Source organism: Triplophysa dalaica, chromosome 2 (assembly GCF_015846415.1).
Source record: "Triplophysa dalaica isolate WHDGS20190420 chromosome 2, ASM1584641v1, whole genome shotgun sequence".
NCBI lineage: Eukaryota > Metazoa > Chordata > Actinopteri > Cypriniformes > Nemacheilidae > Triplophysa > Triplophysa dalaica.
Window position 1 is genome coordinate 4,251,736 of NC_079543.1, and position 18,242 is coordinate 4,269,977.

At 37.3% G+C, this 18,242-nt stretch overlaps 3 protein-coding genes and 1 non-coding gene across 5 annotated transcripts; all 4 read left to right on the top strand.

Annotated features, from left to right (window-relative positions):
- Window positions 1–3,017: 3,017 nt before the first annotated feature.
- On the top strand, window positions 3,018–5,502 carry LOC130409349 (uncharacterized). The gene is made up of 6 exons (XM_056733282.1): window positions 3,018–3,146; window positions 3,434–3,744; window positions 3,853–4,326; window positions 4,721–4,790; window positions 4,930–4,968; window positions 5,183–5,502. Exons 2-6 carry the CDS (start codon window positions 3,447–3,449, stop codon window positions 5,250–5,252), a joined length of 951 nt encoding a protein of 316 aa, XP_056589260.1. The 5' UTR covers window positions 3,018–3,146; window positions 3,434–3,446; the 3' UTR covers window positions 5,253–5,502.
- A 1,413-nt stretch (window positions 5,503–6,915) lies between these two features.
- LOC130409343 (nuclear transcription factor Y subunit beta-like) lies at window positions 6,916–9,376 on the top strand. Its single transcript, XM_056733270.1, has 6 exons — window positions 6,916–6,949; window positions 7,473–7,663; window positions 7,783–8,400; window positions 8,576–8,636; window positions 8,714–8,764; window positions 8,862–9,376. Exons 2-6 carry the CDS (start codon window positions 7,492–7,494, stop codon window positions 8,929–8,931), a joined length of 972 nt encoding a protein of 323 aa, XP_056589248.1. The 5' UTR covers window positions 6,916–6,949; window positions 7,473–7,491; the 3' UTR covers window positions 8,932–9,376.
- Window positions 9,377–10,405: 1,029 nt separating this feature from the next.
- dnaja1 (DnaJ heat shock protein family (Hsp40) member A1) lies at window positions 10,406–18,006 on the top strand. Of its 2 annotated transcripts, XM_056733256.1 has the most exons (10): window positions 10,406–10,696; window positions 10,991–11,105; window positions 11,382–11,535; window positions 11,689–11,869; window positions 11,968–12,072; window positions 12,620–12,847; window positions 12,931–13,045; window positions 13,794–13,909; window positions 14,547–14,647; window positions 16,110–18,006. In XM_056733256.1, the coding sequence occupies exons 3-10, from the start codon at window positions 11,404–11,406 to the stop codon at window positions 16,332–16,334; spliced, it is 1,203 nt and encodes a 400-aa protein (XP_056589234.1). In that variant the 5' UTR covers window positions 10,406–10,696; window positions 10,991–11,105; window positions 11,382–11,403; the 3' UTR covers window positions 16,335–18,006. The 2 variants fall into 2 exon arrangements, with proteins under 2 accessions (XP_056589234.1, XP_056589226.1); XM_056733248.1 differs by having other exon boundaries at window positions 10,406–11,105.
- Window positions 10,568–10,640, top strand: trnak-uuu (transfer RNA lysine (anticodon UUU)). Its single transcript has one exon. It is a non-coding gene; the product is annotated as a tRNA-Lys (tRNA).
- Window positions 18,007–18,242: the final 236 nt, after the last annotated feature.

Sequence of the window (18,242 nt, forward strand, 5' to 3'; positions counted from 1 at the left end):
AATCTTAAATACTGTATATGCATGTATGGGTATGTATTTATTCATTCAAAATGAATATGCACAGTGCACAGACATATTGTATATTATGTAAACACAAACTTTTATTCCGAATGCGATTAAGTGTCTGACAGTCCTAAAATAAATTCATCAAATTATTAACGTACAGTCATACGTACAGGCACATAAGATTCCAATAATAAATAAAAATTTCATGTGAGAACTATACATGGTCCATTGTATTTGGATGAACTTTTTTAAAGAATAATTCAATGAAAAACAGAAGTCACAAGGTGAAACTGCATTGAAATGCAATTGAAGATCTTGGTTGTTAACTAAAGAGACATCATTGTGGCGACAGATTGTTAAACAAACACATTAAAGAACGTTGAATGCTTGTTAAATAATTCATACATGTGATTTCTAAATGCCTGAGTCATGATGATGTGTCAGAAATGTGAAAAATAACTCAAATTCTACAAACCACTTTTTACTTCCTGTAATATGACACGTCTGAACGATGTTCTTTCCTAAACCATGTTGTCAAAGGGCTCCAATGTTTTTAAAACAATGTTAACTTTATAAAAAGCCATTGTGTCAGCACTGAATCGTGGTACAATGGTCCTGTTGAGAAATCTTATAATTTTAACTCTGTTGCATGGACACGTTTATTTATTCACTTAATTTATATTAATATTAATAAGCAGTTGAAAAGAAGTTTCAGTAATTTAACAAAAAGCAGCAATAAAATGTAAATATTATTTTGGTTACAATTGACAAGGTGCTATTTGTTTACAATTATTTTATGCTTTAGCTAAAATGAACAATACTAATACAGCATTTAATAATATTATTTTTTGTTAATTTCAGCATTTACTAATACATTCTTAAAATCAAATGTTGTCACTATTAACATTAGTAAATGCGCCATGAATTAACATGAATAACTGTATTGACATGAACTAACATTAAGGATTAATAAATGCTGAAAAAACTAAATTGTTCACTGTAAGGTAATGCATTTACTAATGTTAACTAATAGCACCTGATTGTAAAGTGTTACCAATGTTTTTCTATTGTACTGTAGTACAGACACAGTTTCTGGGAGTCTCAAACAGATAGTTTCAATAGCTTATCTTTCCTGAAGAACAGCACCAAACACATGCGTCTTCAATTACCATTGAAAGTGTGTGGGAGTCCGGCTGAAATGTCATTATGCTTGAGGAATCGGACCACAGGTGAACAAATCATCATGTTTGTTTGTCTGTCTCAGAGAGTCTGGAGTTTCCACAGAGGTGTGTTAGCATTCTGCAAGGTGAATCAAAGGATTAGTTTTTAGAGAACAATAATAATTGTGTGCTGGGTTAGGGTTAGGGTTAGTGTGCTATATGCATGCTCTCCTCTTACTGCTCATACAAAAACATTCAATGCAAAACCCTATACAATTTAAATTAATCAATAATACTGTATACTGTATATATATATATTTTTGACAGTCGTTTTTTAATTCAAATCTGAAGTCATTTGCAGATCACAAAAACATTAAGCTCCCTTTTGCATTTACGGAAATTAAAATATAATAAATACTGTATTATAAATATTAAAGTCTTTATACATTGTCTACTCTAGGCTATGCAACCTTGTTGTTCTGTTACCCCATTAAAAAGTTTGTTGTAATTTGTCTTTACTACATTATTTTTTTGGGTGTTAGGTGTTTTTTTACTCTCAAACGTTTCTCCTTACATTGCTCAGGAGTAACAAAAACGAGACCATTTTTAAAATACATTAACCGTATGGAGGTGTAAAATGAATGTAGATGTAGAACGAATCTGTAAAATAAACTTGATTTGCTTAAATTTAATGAGAAGTGTTTGAGTTCGTATTGAGATCTTCAAAATATTGACTTTTGTATTGAGTATCGGGCAAATCTGAGCTCATTGTTGAGATGTCTACTGAAACATCAATGGAGACATTTAGGAGATTTCATGGTCTCAGGAGACATATCTGAGATTAAGGAGATGTAAATGTTGAGGGAAATTTGACCCTGGACAACAAAACCAGTCTTATGGGTCAATTTTTTTGAAATTAGATTTTTACATTATCAGAAAGCGGAATAAATAAGCTTTCCATTGATGTATGAGCTGCTAGAATAGGGCAATATCTGGCTGAGATACAACCGTTCAAAACTCAGGACTATGAGAGTGCAAAAAAAATCTAAATAATGTGAAAATTGCCTTTGAAGTTGTTGATCATAGGCACTGTGACAGGCCATCAACTCACAAAAATGAAGTTTTTGTATATTTAATGTCGGAAATTTACAAAAAAACTTAATGGAACAGGATTTCTACTTAATATCCTAATGAATTTTGGCATAAAAGAAAGATGAATAATCTTGACCCATACAATGTATTTTTGTCTTTTACTAAAAATGTTCCCGTGGTACTTAAGACTGGTTTTGTGATCCAGGGTCACAACTATGAAGTTTCCTTGTGCTCCCCATTTAATTTTACTGATGTCTAAAGGAGAAATAACTGAGATAAAGAGATGTCATTTATGATTTTTCTTTCCTATGGACAACAACAAAGATGAAAATGAAGTTACAACTCACAACATTGACAACATAATGGCACAAAGTTACAAGACGACAAAACAATAAACTGGCAAAACTAACCACATCTTGTGTTAAAGCGACTTCAAATTAGAAACATTGCTCAATGTTTGTTCATACTTATGGATATATATAGTCATTCTAAGGTTTTCAGTATGTAGTTTTTTGTCGTCTTTGTAGTACATGGGTCAAACATATAAGCTACTTAAATGATACATAAACATAAAAAAGCCCTCTCACACTGTCAGCGTTTCAAAACACCATAGAAATGATGTGGAAAATTAATGAGCTTCATACAATAGTGTCTGAATGATATTACATCACAGACAACACACCATATATTGCAATGTTTGGAAAGAATGAGGGAACCATGTTCTGTCTGTGCCGCATTTCAGTCATGCAGACATTATTGAACAGGTTTAGTGAGATTTTTGATGACATCATGGCATCGTTCATAACTATATAAACCCCTCGGTCACCCGTTCAACACACAGCGGATGGTGGAAGACGATATCTGCAGATAGCACAGTTACAGTAACAGGTATGCAACATTTACTTTGAATTTTTCATTTAGTGTGTGAACTATGACTTTACGTGCCAATTATGCTTTGTTTCGATGAACTGCTTGTGTGGTATGTGCGATTTAGTACTTTGGGAATTGGGAAGTTAAAAACAAGGTTTCAGATTCCTGATCTGCAAAGCATTAAGAATAGATGTGAACATCAGGTTTCTTCCTTTTTATGCAGTGCAACGTGGGTTAAACTGTTCATCTGGTTTGGTTCCCTAGATTTCTACATTGTGGATTTACTTACTGTCTATAATTTACAGATCAGAGAGAAAGATGCTGAAGATGTTGGGCGTGTTGGCTCTGGTTCTGCTGGTAGCCGGTATGAACGAAGGACGAATTGTGAGCAAATGTGACCTGAAAGCTCAGCTGGACGTGGCTTTTGGAGCAAATATGCCCGGAAACACGACTCAAGGCACACCTGCAAATACGACCGGAAACGCGACTCAAGGCAAACCTCCAAATACGACCAGAAACGCAACTCAAGACACACCTACAAATATGACCGGAAACCTCACTCAAAGTGTGCCTAGAAATATGACTGGAAACATGACAGGAGAGCTCATCGCCAGACGTGAGTGTCGTGTTTGGTGAATGTTGCTAATTACGTATTGAATGTATAGTGTAATGGCAAGTATAAATAATTGAAGCCTCACTGTCTAAATGTCTTTCTGTATTTCAGTTGTCTGTGCGGTAGAACGTACGTCAAGGTTTAACACCAGCCTTGTTACCACAATCCAGTTACCAGCCCCTACCCAAAACTCACCAAAACCAAATGGCCCACATCAAAAACCAGGAGACAGACCAGGTGACTCAAATGAGGAACATCCAGGTGGAAGTACGGGTAACTCACATGGTGGAAAACGAGGTGACTCAAATGAGGAACATCCAGGTGGAAGTAAGGGTAACTCACATGGTGGACGTCCAGGTGGAAAACGAAGTGACTCAAATGAGGGACGTGCAGGTCGTAAACTGAGAGGAAAACGATCCCCTCCTCGGTCACCAGGACGAGGTCATGACAGGCCCCCTGCTGGTAGTTCAGGCATTTTACCTGGTACCACCATGAACCTGTACGGCATCTTTCAGCTGAGCGATCGTGTGGCGTGCGATTCTGGATCGAACCAGACGATGAACATCTGCCGCATGAACTGCAACGGTGAGTATCTAGAATTAAAAAAAAAAAAAAAATAATGAAGATATAGAGATGGACAGGTTCTTTATAAAGGTCCAGTTCGTGTCCAGTAGTGACATCTAGTGGTGAGGTTGCGTATTGCAAACAATGGCTCACTCCACTCCTCACTTTGAAGCACTACGGTGGCTGACACAGGGCTAAGATGATGGCACATTTTCGCTTCTTTCTGGAAGGATATAACTTATTTACGCGCTCTGTAGAGCAGTTGGTCCTTTTAGGGCTACTGTAGAAACAAAAAGGTGAATTCTATTTGCATTTCTGTCATTGGATCCTCCAAAAAAATTCACGCCGGACTGAACTATTTCAGAACTAAAGAAATTAAACCTAAATTAAAGAAACTTCTCTTTTTTTTCAAAAGCTCTCATTGATGATGACATCAGGGACGACATTGCCTGTCTGAAGACCCTGATGGGATTCATGAGCAATGTGTAAGTTTACAAAGCTTCTATTGTTATAAGGAAGGTACATTTCTGGCAATGTTTCTCAATTTGAAGTTGTTTTAGATAAAAGGAGATGTGAAGTGACATGAGTGGAGGGTTCTGTAATGTCCTATGTTTTTTCTTACAGCACAATCACTTCTCCCTCCTCAACTCCTCGTATCATAAAGTAAGTGAAAAAAAATCAGCTTGCAACAAATTACGAATATAAATTAGGTTTTTGCCTATGAGTCAAAAATGGCTTTATAGGTTTTATGATAGAATAAGTGTGTTTATAGGAACATCTAGATAGTTTTTGAGTACATTTGTAACAACTGTTTGTTCGATCAAGCTTAAACGTGCAAAAATGCCATGAGACGCTGACTGTGTTTTGTCTCTTGCAGCATGGACGTAACGTTTGTGGAGGAGTGTCGCTCTGTGGTTCCCTCACAGTACTTTACTGTGTGCGTCTAAAATATTCACAGCGTTCCCTACGATGATTTGATTCTGTCATTGTAATTAAACGCATTGCTGTAATAGATCACATAGTTCACCAGTACATTATTTTACTTTTAATACAGTGACTGAAAAGTGCTCTCACAATTACAGTCCTCATATACAATGACTTGACTGAAAAGTGCTCTCACAATTACACCCATCATACAGAATGACATACCTCAACCTGACATAACATCAATAAAATAATTTTATCGCAGGAATCTCAGTTTCTTGTCTTATGCATTCTTTCAGATGTCCCTTCGTTTGTTTAAGGTTCTGTGTATGAAATTTAGCGACATCTAGAGGTGAGTTTGCGAATTGCAACCAACGGCTCACTCCACCCCTCTCTTTTGAAGCAATGCGGCACCTGAAACAGCACTTAGATGTTGTCACGTTAATGCTTCTTTCGTAGAGATAACATATTCAAGAAACACGCTCTGTAGGGCAAAAAATATATATTTTTGCGAATGCAAAAATTGAAGCATTTTCAGTTTGGGACCTCCTTCTCTGTTCTGTTTATAATACTCACATTGTTTAAATATGAGTAACGTATTTGGCATTCTAATATAGTTTTCGGTACCAAAGTTTTCCTAAAAGTCGACTAATTTTGAAGTACACATCAAAAATACATCATGAAACGTTTCATTAACCTTTAAAAGACATTGTAGGTACTATAACAAAATAAAACCTCTGAAATGTGGTGGAAATTACTATATTTAAAAGATTTCAGAATAAAGCACAAATGGACCCTTCTGGTGATGGACAGATTAAATGAGACAGTAAGAGTACAAAACATGCCCATTTTCATAATGTACGTAGAGTGAAATATGTAAAGAAGGGTGAAGTGCAGATTTGATGTAGAACACTTAACAAATAAAAACTGGCTGATTTAACTTTAGCTATGCAGAAATATATTTCTCTCTTCCCTGTTATCATGGGTTTGTTTGTCTCGTCAATGTTAAGAAATGCCAGAAGCAGGTCAGGCCAAATGTTTTACATAGATTTGTGTGTTCTTTGAATAAGCTCAAATGTACAGTGACACAGCGATTCTCAGCACCAAAATTGTAAAAATGTTTCTCCCACATGCTCGGACAAACTATTTAATGAAAAATGAAATTGCTGTTCAAATTTAACATCTAAGAACATCATAAATGAGCGCTTGAAATGTAATGATATATACTGTAAACCACTGAAACCAAATCCTGTTGCTTGTTATTCAAATGACTTTGTGTTGTGCAGAAAGTACATACGTAATGTTTTGATCAGATTTTTTCCACCCTGCCCAGCAATACAAGATGAGTTCAATCTGATTTCACTATTTATTTATCTGTTTGAATTGGAAATGTTGCTGATGTGCCGTTTGTGATTTTGTATTTAATCATCGTCATTTAAAGCTCACACAACAAAATTATTAACTTTATAAAAGACAATGTTCCATTTACAGCTGGAGAATTTTTATGAAAAGGGCAAAAAACCCAGAAGGTGTTATGACAAGCTTAAGCCAAATTTCTAATCTATTCCTATGATGTCATTCATCTTCCCAACGATGATGATGGGCTGGACCAATAGAAGAGGTGGAGGTGACTCCAACATATATAAGACACGTCAGAGAGCAGAAAGACAGAGGCTCGCTAGAAGACTGACAAACAAGCATCTTCTCAACAGAAACCCTGGTATGACATTGAATATATTGAATAATATTGAATATATAAAGCAATGGATCTTCTTTTAATAAATTGTGTGGTGTTATTGTTTATCCTAATTTTTATTAATAGGTCTTTTAATTATTTAGAATTGCATTTTTATTGTACATGTTTAAGCTGTTCATTATTGACGATTATAAGAAAAACTAATCTAGTTATTATTTCCTTTTATCTGTGAAATGGGTTAACCATTTAGTTTGATATAAATATTTTATTTTTACATTTGTATTTTGATTGGCTGTTATGTATATAGAGCTTCGGCCACATTCACTTTAATTGCATCTTCTTCCATAAAATGAGAAAACAGGGATTGACTATGTGTCCCGAGATTATTTTTCATTGTGTTAACATTTTTGTGTCACATTTATAGTGATTTAAACTAGAACTGGTGTCTTTGCGAACTAAACTTGAATTATTCTTTGCTTGGTAACCATTCAGGACCACTGTACTTAGATATCGTTATGGCTGGTTAGAATTTTTGTGTCATCTCCAGATATCAAGAGTACAGAAATATGGAGAGTGTTCTCCCACTAAAGATGTTGGGAGTGTTGGCTCTGGTTCTGCTGGTGCCCAGTATGAATGAGGGACGGATTCTGAGTAAATGTGATCTGAAGGCTCAGCTGGAAGCCACTGAGTTTCAGGTGGTGCCAGACAACATGACTGTGGAAGATCTCATCGCCAAACGTGAGTAACTGTTCGTCCACTCCTTCAGCTCTCTGTAGTCTTTTCTATTTCTCTAGAATGTCACACGATGTGCTGATGAAAGACCGATCCCTATCTTTTTCACTGTTTCTTTCTTTCAGTTGTCTGCAGGGCCAACACCTCAGGCTTCAACACCCATTTAGTTAAATTTATCACTAGAAAACATGACGATCCCGCATCTGAACAGGATCCTACCCAAGCTTCATTTCAGGCTCCAGCTCTAGCTCCACCCCCACCCCAGGTTCCACTTAATGATTCACTCCAGAATCAGCGTCAAGCTCCAACCCTGGGCCAGCCCCCAGTTCAATCCGAGAATCAGCCTCAAACTCCACCCCAGGGTCAGGTTCCAGTTCAATCCCAGAATCAACCTCAAACTCCACCCCAGGGTCAGGTTCCAGTTCAATCCCAGAATCAGCCTCAAGGTCCACCCCGGGGTCAGCGTCCAGTTCAATCCCAGAATCAGCCTCAAGGTCCACCCCGGGGTCAGCGTCCAGTTCAATCCCAGAATCAGCCTCAAGGTCCACCCCGGGGTCAGCGTCCCGTTCAATTCCAGGATCAGCCTCAAGCTCCACCCCAGGGTCCACCTAAAGGCCCCCAGGAAAAGGACCGAAAGCGTCCTGCCGTCTGGCACCAGTACGGAGTGTTTCAGCTCAACGACAAGTTTGCCTGTGATTCCGAAGTTGTGCCATCCCTCAACCTTTGCCAGATGAACTGCTCTGGTGCGTTCAAATGTTATGATATTGGATACGACATTACCATTAATTTAAAGATCATTCAGGATTAACTACACTTATGGTTTTCTTTCTTTAATTGTGAATTTCTGCATTCTCCCATTTAGAAACGTGAATGAACTCTTTACCCAATCAAATATTGTTGTTTTGTATTTTCTAAAAGCTTTGGTTGATGATGACATCACCGATGACATCACCTGCCTCAAGACCCTGATCAGCACTATGTAATTACACACTCACACAAACACTGATACACAAACACACACAGGGACATTGATTTCTGTATTTTCCCCTTTAACAGGAAAGCTGGCACCGTAGGGCAACTGTCTGACAGTACTCCATTGCCTCAGAAGTAAGTGTAAAACATCATTTGTATCTAAAATGTAAAGTAAGCAACAGACTAATGTTACTAACTAACTTACTAATTAACTAACTAACGTGTGTAATAGGCTGGATACGCTGTTGGTGAAGGAGTGTCGGGATGTTGTCGCCTCTCAGTACTTTGCTGAGTGTCGCTGAACATTCAGCGTCCCAGCAGGCGGACTAGATTCGTCAAACTTAACGTCCCAATGTAACTTTTCTGATTTGTGAACTACACAGACGTATGCACATGCGGTCTAACATTATCTCACACTGTCACTTTGAAAGCCCAACAGTCTCATGATTTCAGTGGGAAGTTGCATTTTATTAAAATGGTTAGTGTCATTATGAGGGTGGTGGGACCTGGATGCTTTTAAACAGACTCATAATAAACTTTACAGAGGGCTGTGTGCATCAAGCTATTTAATTTATTGGTGTAAAACTGTCTACATAGGCCAACTTCTACACCTATTTAATAAATTATAAATGTGTGAGAAAACTGTTTCTTTGGTTATGCAACATACATTTGTAGAGTGCTTTTTGTATCAACCTTCTGACTCTTTAAAGTCCAAAAATGACAATTTTTATTTTTTCATGAAATATTGTAGTTTATCAACCTTTTTTTCAAAAATCCATGTACCCTCAAAGTCTTCAGTTAAAATCTGAAAATGCACTTCTGCCCAGAAATAACTATCCGATCTCAAATGATGTAAATTAAACAGTGAAGAATGCAAGCCACGCCCACTAATTTTCTCCTTTGAATTACCTTTTTACTCGGAAACGTGTCAGATTACGGAAGTAAAAACTATCGCAATTTCCGGTTCACGGGGATTTTATAGAGATTAGCAGCATTTAAGAACACAATGTATTTTAATTTTAAAAATCACATAACTGGAAAGCATGGAGGTCACTTCTTGCAACCAATAGAACAACAATGACAGTGCATTAATGATCATTAAATAATAAATCAAAGGACACAAATGTATCCCTAATGTCCAATATACATCAAATAAGAAATGTGCATATACTTGCAAATACAATACGTAAAACTGTACTTTTGTACAATTTAAAAAATATATATTTTCCACATTTTCATGTCTTGGGCTGCATGTAGATTGTTGAGAGGGCTGAATAATTTGTTAACAAATGTCAGGATTCACCGCATTACACCACCATATAATATATTTCTATAAAATAATATATAATATAAATATGACTTTTGCTATTTTAAAACAGTCTTTAGAGCAGTAAAAACACATATTTGTCTCGCTCATTAACGAAAAGAGGAATGAATACTTAGGGGAGCTTGCTTATGGCAGTTCACGTTATAGGCGCGAGGTTATTGGCTGAATGAAATGTCAATCACATTAAAGATGATGGACTGACGAATCGAGTCCAACATGGGTTGAAGATTACAGCAAAGATGTAATTTATGGAAGGGAAAAGTCCAATTGAAAGAAAATTAAAAAGCCTTTTTAGACGTAATCTTACAAAGAACAAATTTACAGGGGTACATAAACAAATACAATCTTTAACGGAGACTACAAATGTAAAAGTTCAACATAAAATATCATTTATAAAATATACAATAATTTATCCTAAACTAGTCTATGAATAGTTTGCTCAAGCCACTGTTCTTTGGTTGAAATCTCTGTTTGCTTTTACACTTTTGTGAAGTCTGCATAGTCTCAGAGAAATGGCCTCCACAAGTTTTTCCAAGATAATTGTAAGTTACAGTCATCGAAAGTTTTGCGATTGTACGTCATCTAACACATGAGGTAACTGTCATCTCGAAGCCCGGATAGCTCAGTCGGTAGAGCATCAGACTTTTAATCTGAGGGTCCAGGGTTCAAGTCCCTGTTCGGGCGGTTAAAGTTTTTCGATGAAAAAGCACCTCAAGCACAATATACAGACAGTTAGCTTGGTAAGAAAAAATAACGTGCCATTAATTTCTATTGACAAAAAAACTTTTTAAGGTGTATAACGCTAAGAAAACAAGTAAACAATTTCTGCACAGGCCAAGATGTGACGGTACATTTCGCGGAAACAGTCAAACTGTCATTACGAGCAAATTAATTCAATAGGTATTCGGTTACAAATTATTTTAATTTCTCATTTTTTATTTGTGACTGAGAAGACCGATTGAGTGTAACATGTTTATAAAACAGCTGTCCGTCACCGCCTGTCGTCACCACCTGTCATACTTTACTACATACAGTAGGTGGCAGAAATAAGCCGTAATGCGATCAAAGTCTGCCAGAAGAAGAGGATGCGAGGCTAGTGGTGGAAGATTCTGGAACCCTCCTGTTAGACGAGAGCGGACCTGTTCCACGGTAATTGAGCAAATACAATGACATGATGTTCTTCTTATATTGCCATTTGTTCATTAGAAAAATACAACACAACTCTACCTTTTATTTAGAATGAGCAACAATCAGGAGGTAGCGATCTAGTAAAATTGATAAAAAAAATACCGTCGGTCGAATTAAATCCAGCGGTGATGTTAGTATAGCACGTCATTATGAGATGACGTGTGCTAGTTTTTTTAATACCTAACGTTTTTAATGGAAACGATTTATTTAACCACAGTGTATCGATTATCTGCCTAGATTTACCTGTTTTGCGGCAACCATGGTGAAGGAGACCGGCTTTTACGACATGCTGGGTGTAAAGCCCAATGCCAGCCCTGAAGAGTTGAAGAAGGCTTATCGTAAACTGGCTTTGAAATATCACCCAGATAAAAATCCAACAGAGGGAGAGAGGGTAAGACTTCCACCTTCTAAACTCTTTCTCCATTCTTCACCTGGTCATTGTGTCAGCAACACAAAGGTCATGGGTTTGAACCTCAGGGAACACCCACTGTAGTGCCTAAAAGCATCATGACCGTATTTAAGTCGTCCTATTCTCTATACCCAGTTCAAACAGATCTCGCAGGCGTACGAGGTTTTGTCTGATGCCAAAAAGAGGGAAGTGTACGACCGAGGGGGCGAGAAGGCCATAAAGGAGGGAGGAAACGGAGGGCCGAGTTTCGGCTCACCATTGGACATTTTTGACATTTTCTTTGGAGGAGGGGGACGTATCCACCGGGAGCGGAGAGGTATGAAAACGTCTGTTTGCTAGCTATAGGTTGAAAGCTTTGCATTAAGAATTAAACACACTCACATTAGTGAATCTACGTGTCTTGGTGTTTTACAGGTAAAAATGTGGTGCATCAGTTGACAGTATCTTTGGAGGACCTTTATAACGGAGCCACAAGGAAACTTGCTGTACAGAAGAATATTATCTGTGACAAATGTGAAGGTATTATGTCTGATTAAATCATACATTAACATAAATGTTTTATTTCTTTAAAGGGGTCATATGACACGGCTCAAATTAATATTATTGTTTGTTTTAGATGTAATGCAATGTGTATATTTTCCACATACCGTGCGTGTTTGTATCTCCTCTTTGCCCCACTCTGTAAAGCGAGGTGTGCTATGATTGGCCTGTTAACCAATGCGTAGTGATTGGTGGAATACTGCAAGCGTGTGAGGGAAATGTAACGCCTCTTACCATATTTGGAACATCAGGTTCTAAAGCAATTGTACTTACAAGTACGCCCTCCTTACTTTCGTATACATTTGGGCGGTCTTAGTCAAATCATGCCACGAACTGACGTAGATTTGTGGGGGTGTGGCTACACGAGGCGTTTCAGGCAGGTCTGGGTGAGCATTCGCTTTTGATAGATAAATTTTATGAAATTTTACGTGTCTAATACATGCATGGACACACCAAAGACACAACCATCAAGTATTCGTGCAATATGAGCCCTTTTAACAGTTTTTTACCGGGTATGTTTTTGTAGGCCGTGGTGGGCGTAAGGGAGTTATTGAAGTGTGCCCCTCATGTCAGGGGGTGGGCGTACAGGTCAGATTACGTCACTTGGCACCTGGCATGGTACAGCAGATATCAACCGTCTGCGCCGGCTGTCAGGGGCAAGGGCAGCGTCTCGGACACCGTGATCGCTGTAAAGCCTGCGCCGGTCGCAAGATACTGCGACAGAAGAAGATTCTGGAGGTGCACATTGATAAAGGTAACAAAAGATTATAAAATCAAAATCGTTTTTTTTTCGGTAGCGGTTTGATGACTTAGAATGCACTTGATGTTTCATTGCAGGTATGAAAGATGGACAGAAGATAGTCTTTAATGGGGAGGGAGACCAAGAGCCTGGCCTTGATCCCGGTGACATCATCATTGTCTTAGACCAGAAAGAACATCCAGTGTTCACCAGGTGAGATCAGTTTAGATTGATAAATGGAGCTGTGTGTTATTTCATATATCATTTGCATTAATATAAGAATATTTGTAAAGCAATGAAGACAAATACACTTTTAGAGCAGAAGTGTATGATTGTTCAGAGTTCGAAAAACATTATTGTATCCAAGTTTAAGGGTGTTCACACTTACTTTGGTTCTTTTGGATCTTAAACGTCAGCTTTTATGACGAACATGAGGTGTGAGTTTTGGGTGTTTGGGAAATTTGTCTACATATGTTTTATTTGTACAATAAAACACAAGGAATAGTTCTGTGATCATTTACTCACCCTGTTGTCATTTTAAACCCATGTCATTTTCCTTCTTCTGCAAAACACAAAAGGAGATATTTTGAAAAAATGTTGGTCCCCATTGACTTCTATTGTATGGAGACGAAACCAAGGTCAGACGGTTTTCTGTAACAAACGTTTTTCAAAATATCTTCTTTCGTGTTCTGCAAAAGAAAGAAAGAAAGAAAGTCATGCAGGTTTGAAATGACAAGAGGGCGTGTCAATGAATAAAGACAGAATTTTCATTTAAGATGAACTCCCCCTTTAAGTATTTTGAGGGACATCATTGTACCATCCTCAGCGTCCTGGTGAGGGCAGCACATTCTCATTTATTTCCCTGTTCCCTTCAATATTTCAAAACCATGTACACAAGGTATTTTAAAATCAGAATTTTTGTCTATTAAGAAATATGATGTCAAACATTCCTTGAATACAGAAAAGGAAAAGACCTAATCGTGAGCATGGAGCTACAGTTGGTCGAGTCATTGTGCGGATTTCAAAAACCCATCAAGACACTGGACAACAGGATTTTACTCATCACGTCCCATCCAGGTAAATGCTCCTACATACTGGTGTGAAAGCAGGTGTAACGTTATTGAGGTGGTGAATCATGGGAAAGTGTTATCACAGTCTTGATCCACTCTTATTACTGTGACCGGTGGGGCGAAAGGAAACAATAGCATGTCACACCAGCAGATGGCACACATTATGGTGTGTTGCCTTTTTCACAAGCCTGCTGGGATCCTGATGAGCACTCAGTGTGGCACCTTGATACTTTACAGCAGCGTATATTCAGCAACTGAGCTTTGCTTTGGATTCAGCCCACGCTGTATGTGGTTGTTTTTAAACCAGTAGCTCGTAGAATTATTGTAGTTTAGTGTTATTTATATTTTAAATTTGCTTTAATATTTAGATTTTATGTTCATAAGTTACATTTGTTGCAATTGTGTTACATGCTTATTTATTTTTTGTTGCTATTTAAGAAAAAAATTATTGTTGGTTTTTCAGGAATTTTAAGGACAATATTTTATTTAATTTACAATAGAAAGAATCAAAGTTTCAATTTTTGTAAACTAAAATAACCTTTAGGCTTGTTAGCTTTTGTTTAACACCTTTTAAACGAAAGCTCTTGAAAACAGCACGCAAGGGTTTGCTAACAACACAAACGTTCTTTTCTGCGTGTTAATAGGGGATCTGATCAAACCTGGAGACAAGAAATGTGTTCTGAACGAAGGGATGCCTACCTACCGCCGTCCATTTGAGAAAGGCCGACTCATCATTCTGTTTAATGTAAGTATTTATTTTTGTTTAAAATAATTTATTTCTACAATTATATTGTCGTATTGTTTATCAAATCGTCAAACACTTTAAGGCTTCCACGATGCGTCTTGGTGTCAAATTTTTCAAATTGAAATCTCTCATTCTCACTCACATTGGTTTATAATAGGGGTGGGCGATATGGACAAAAAATTATATCTCGATATCTTTGGTGATTTTAACGATAACGATAATTACACGATATCCATTAAAAATGTGATTTAAAAAGGCAATTTAAATAGATTTAAAAAAAAAGAGTTAATTCATTACTGATGATAATAATGGGCACAGTGTAAAATGAAAACATTGCTTATTTATTTTCTTTAACATGTAAGTATTGAAGTAAAAACAATTCAAAGACATACAAAATACTAATTGAACTAGTGTAAGAACATCAAACTCTGAGTAAACATTCAGTTGTAAACCTCTGCTGTAATGTAAATTGTGCAGCATACAAGCAAGATGAAATAATAATAATAATGAACAAATAGCATCTGTAAATAAAGTACTCTGATCTGTAACATATAGCACACAACCATGTGTCCTTAGGGCCTTATTGCCTTACCACCTATGGCCTTATTGAACAAATACCTAACTTCAAGTACTGCCCAGTACAAAGATTGCACAAAAATAAAAAGGAAAATCTGCCCAAAAGGTGCACTTCCAAATCAGATTATCTTAAATAATATAATATACATTTGTTAACCAATTACATCAAAGTAAACAAGGTCCACAATTTACAGACAAATAAAATATAGTCACTATTATTAAAGCACACACTGGCATGGACAGATTCTGAAACTTTATAGAACATTATAGGCCAACTGCTCACTGTTCACATGTAGATTTAGTTCAAATTATGAGCCAAGACAAATCCGTCATGATAATACAGGATGTATTCGGGTTTGTCTTTTAAATGAAAGAGCTTGTTGTGCAGTATTCAGTCGCCGCTTCTGTTCCTCCAGAAGTCGGCTTCGCGCATAAGCTACACAAACACAAGAGCGCGAGGCAACATGACGTCATCGTGGAGTGGGCGGTCAGGTAAACAGTTAAGAAACACCCCTTCCGCGCTCGCGTTCACGTGCGCCAGGCACGTTCTCGCGTGAATAATTACGAAACAGCTCTCTAGTCACAGATTTCGATGGGTCACAGATTTCGGCACAGCACCGGTGTTAAACTTGCGGGCGGCCATTCGCTTACCATGCCTGTGAGAGAGATGACGACGTGTATGCGCAGAACAGCAATCACGTGACGCCCTGCTGCAGCCTCTGAATGTGTGGCATTTTAATGCGTGTTTTTTCGGAGTAATTTAAATACTCGATAATGAGAATATCCACATCGTTTACACAACAAACTCGATATTATCGCAGACGATATATATCGCCCACCTCTAGTTTATAATAATACTAAATCATACGCTGACTTTCTTCTTTAGGTTGTCTTCCCTGAAGAGAACTTCCTCCCGCCGAACAAACTGAAGGAGTTGGAGAGGTACCTGCCTGGAAAAGATGTGAACGCTGAGCCTGACAGCATGGATGACGACCTCTATATCTATGCTGACCTTGAAGACTGTGACCTAACCCACCAACGCCGCCATTACCACTTGATAGAGGATGAAGACTTTCAGCCCACTGGAGGTGTACAGTGTCAAACCTCATAAAGATCACTTTTCTTAACTCTCACATACAACGGATGCCACCTCTTCAGCAACGAGATGATAAACTGGACCAAATGGAATCAAAATGTCTTTGCCTCTCAACTACTTCTGTGCCTAGAATAAGTGCTAGCAGTGCCGAGCTCTTAGCTACGTTTACATGGACCCTTTTTTATTCTGAGTGAAATCTATTCCAAATGCGCCGCGTGAACGCTACATACAAGCAAGGACATTATAGGCAACTGTTTACCTACGCCATTTTTTTTTTCTGTTTTTATCACAAGGGCTACACCTTCCCTTTTATCCGGATCAGATAAAACAGATTTTTTTTATTAATGTTTGGAATGAGCTATTGGTCTGATGGAAAACGAACCGCTAGCGTCCATGTAAACGCAGCTACTGTTTGGAAATATCATCTCATCCAAATCTTGAAGAAAAACTTTAAACAAAGGAGATCTGTAAACGGACATTCAATGGATAGTTGACCCAAAAATGAATATTTCATTATTAACTCTCAAATTGTTTCAAATCTGTATGAGGTTTTACACTGGAGAGCACAGAAAATATTTTGGTAACATTTTACAATAAGAGTTCATGCATTAGCTAATATACACTACCTATGAACAATACTTTAACATTTTTGAACTACAGCATTTATTCATATTGAAAAATGGGAACAGAAGAGAGTTAGTCCTCATTCACTTACATTGGTTTTGTGTCCTTAAAAAAAGTCAAAGGGGACCGACGGTTTTTTGGTTACCGATGTTCAATATCCTCTTTTGTAAAGATCAGAAGAAAGAAAATTAACTAGGTTTACAAGGCTGAGTAAATGTTGACAGAATGTTAATTTTGAAGGTAAACAACATCACAATGATTCATAAATGTTGAAAACTATATTTCTCATTGATGTTAACGTATGCATGAACTGATGTTAACAAATACAACCCGGTTGTGAAGCATTACCAAGAGATTTTGAGGGTGAGCCAATATAACTTGTGATACTGGTGCCATCGCGTCCACAGAAATGTATGAAGCAAATAACAGGAAGAAATACAGATGTTAGAAGGTTGGGCCATAATGTCAGAAAATGTGGTACTATGTCCTTGAAAGGTCAAATTCTCGTCATTGGTTTGACAGAAACATTTCAGTCTTTGTTGTATTTTGCCGATTAATTGTGTGGTCATGATATGTATTAGTCTTGCTGTTTTTTCACTTTTGTTAACCAAGATGTATTTTGTTTCAGCCATCTACTTGGCCAAACATAAACATTTAACGTTAAACTTAAATGAATTTGAATCATGATTGAGACATAATTGCCAAGGATTATAAAAGCTTTCTCGTGTTGCCTTTAACAATTATAAGCCCATTTTAACCCCCGAGCTCACAAAACTCCTATTTTTCCTAATTCAAGCCACGCCCACTGTTTTTTTCTTTGTTTTACTTTGAAGTGTTACATTTGTCACAATTTCCAGTTCATGGGGACTTTAAAACATCTGCAGCTTTTTTCATCTCTGTCCTGGTCTGCATTTCAAGGACCTCTTTGGAGATTGCAAATGAACTTTTATGATATGGTTTAGTTTTCTTTTGTCAGCAGAAAAGCTTTTTATGATCTGTGTTGAAGAACAGTTATGTAACTGACATTTGTAGTTCTATTTATAAAATAAATGTAACAATGCCATTGAGTCATTTTTCTATATTGTGGGTGGGCGATTGGACATACTGAGCATTGAGAGTTCACCCCAAAATAAAAATGCTGTCATTTATTTACCCTCCTGTCATTTCAAACCTGTCTGACTTACTTTCTTCTGCAGAACACAAAAGAAGATATGTTGTTGATAACCAAACATTTGACCTGAATGACATCCATTGTATGGACACAAAAACCACTGAGACATTTCTCAAAATATCTTCTTT

Coding starts and splice junctions, on each gene's coding strand:
- LOC130409343 (XM_056733270.1), top strand. CDS start 7,492: ATGGAGAGTGTTCTCCCACTAAAGATGTTGGGAGTGTTGGCTCTGGTT. Junction 8,401..8,575: donor TTGCCAGATGAACTGCTCTG/GTGCGTTCAAAT, acceptor ATTTTCTAAAAG/CTTTGGTTGATGATGACATC. Junction 8,765..8,861: donor AGTACTCCATTGCCTCAGAA/GTAAGTGTAAAA, acceptor CGTGTGTAATAG/GCTGGATACGCTGTTGGTGA.
- dnaja1 (XM_056733248.1), top strand. CDS start 11,404: ATGGTGAAGGAGACCGGCTTTTACGACATGCTGGGTGTAAAGCCCAAT. Junction 12,848..12,930: donor GGAGGTGCACATTGATAAAG/GTAACAAAAGAT, acceptor GTTTCATTGCAG/GTATGAAAGATGGACAGAAG. Junction 14,648..16,109: donor GACTCATCATTCTGTTTAAT/GTAAGTATTTAT, acceptor TTTCTTCTTTAG/GTTGTCTTCCCTGAAGAGAA.
- LOC130409349 (XM_056733282.1), top strand. CDS start 3,447: ATGCTGAAGATGTTGGGCGTGTTGGCTCTGGTTCTGCTGGTAGCCGGT. Junction 3,745..3,852: donor AGGAGAGCTCATCGCCAGAC/GTGAGTGTCGTG, acceptor TCTGTATTTCAG/TTGTCTGTGCGGTAGAACGT. Junction 4,327..4,720: donor CTGCCGCATGAACTGCAACG/GTGAGTATCTAG, acceptor TTTTTTCAAAAG/CTCTCATTGATGATGACATC.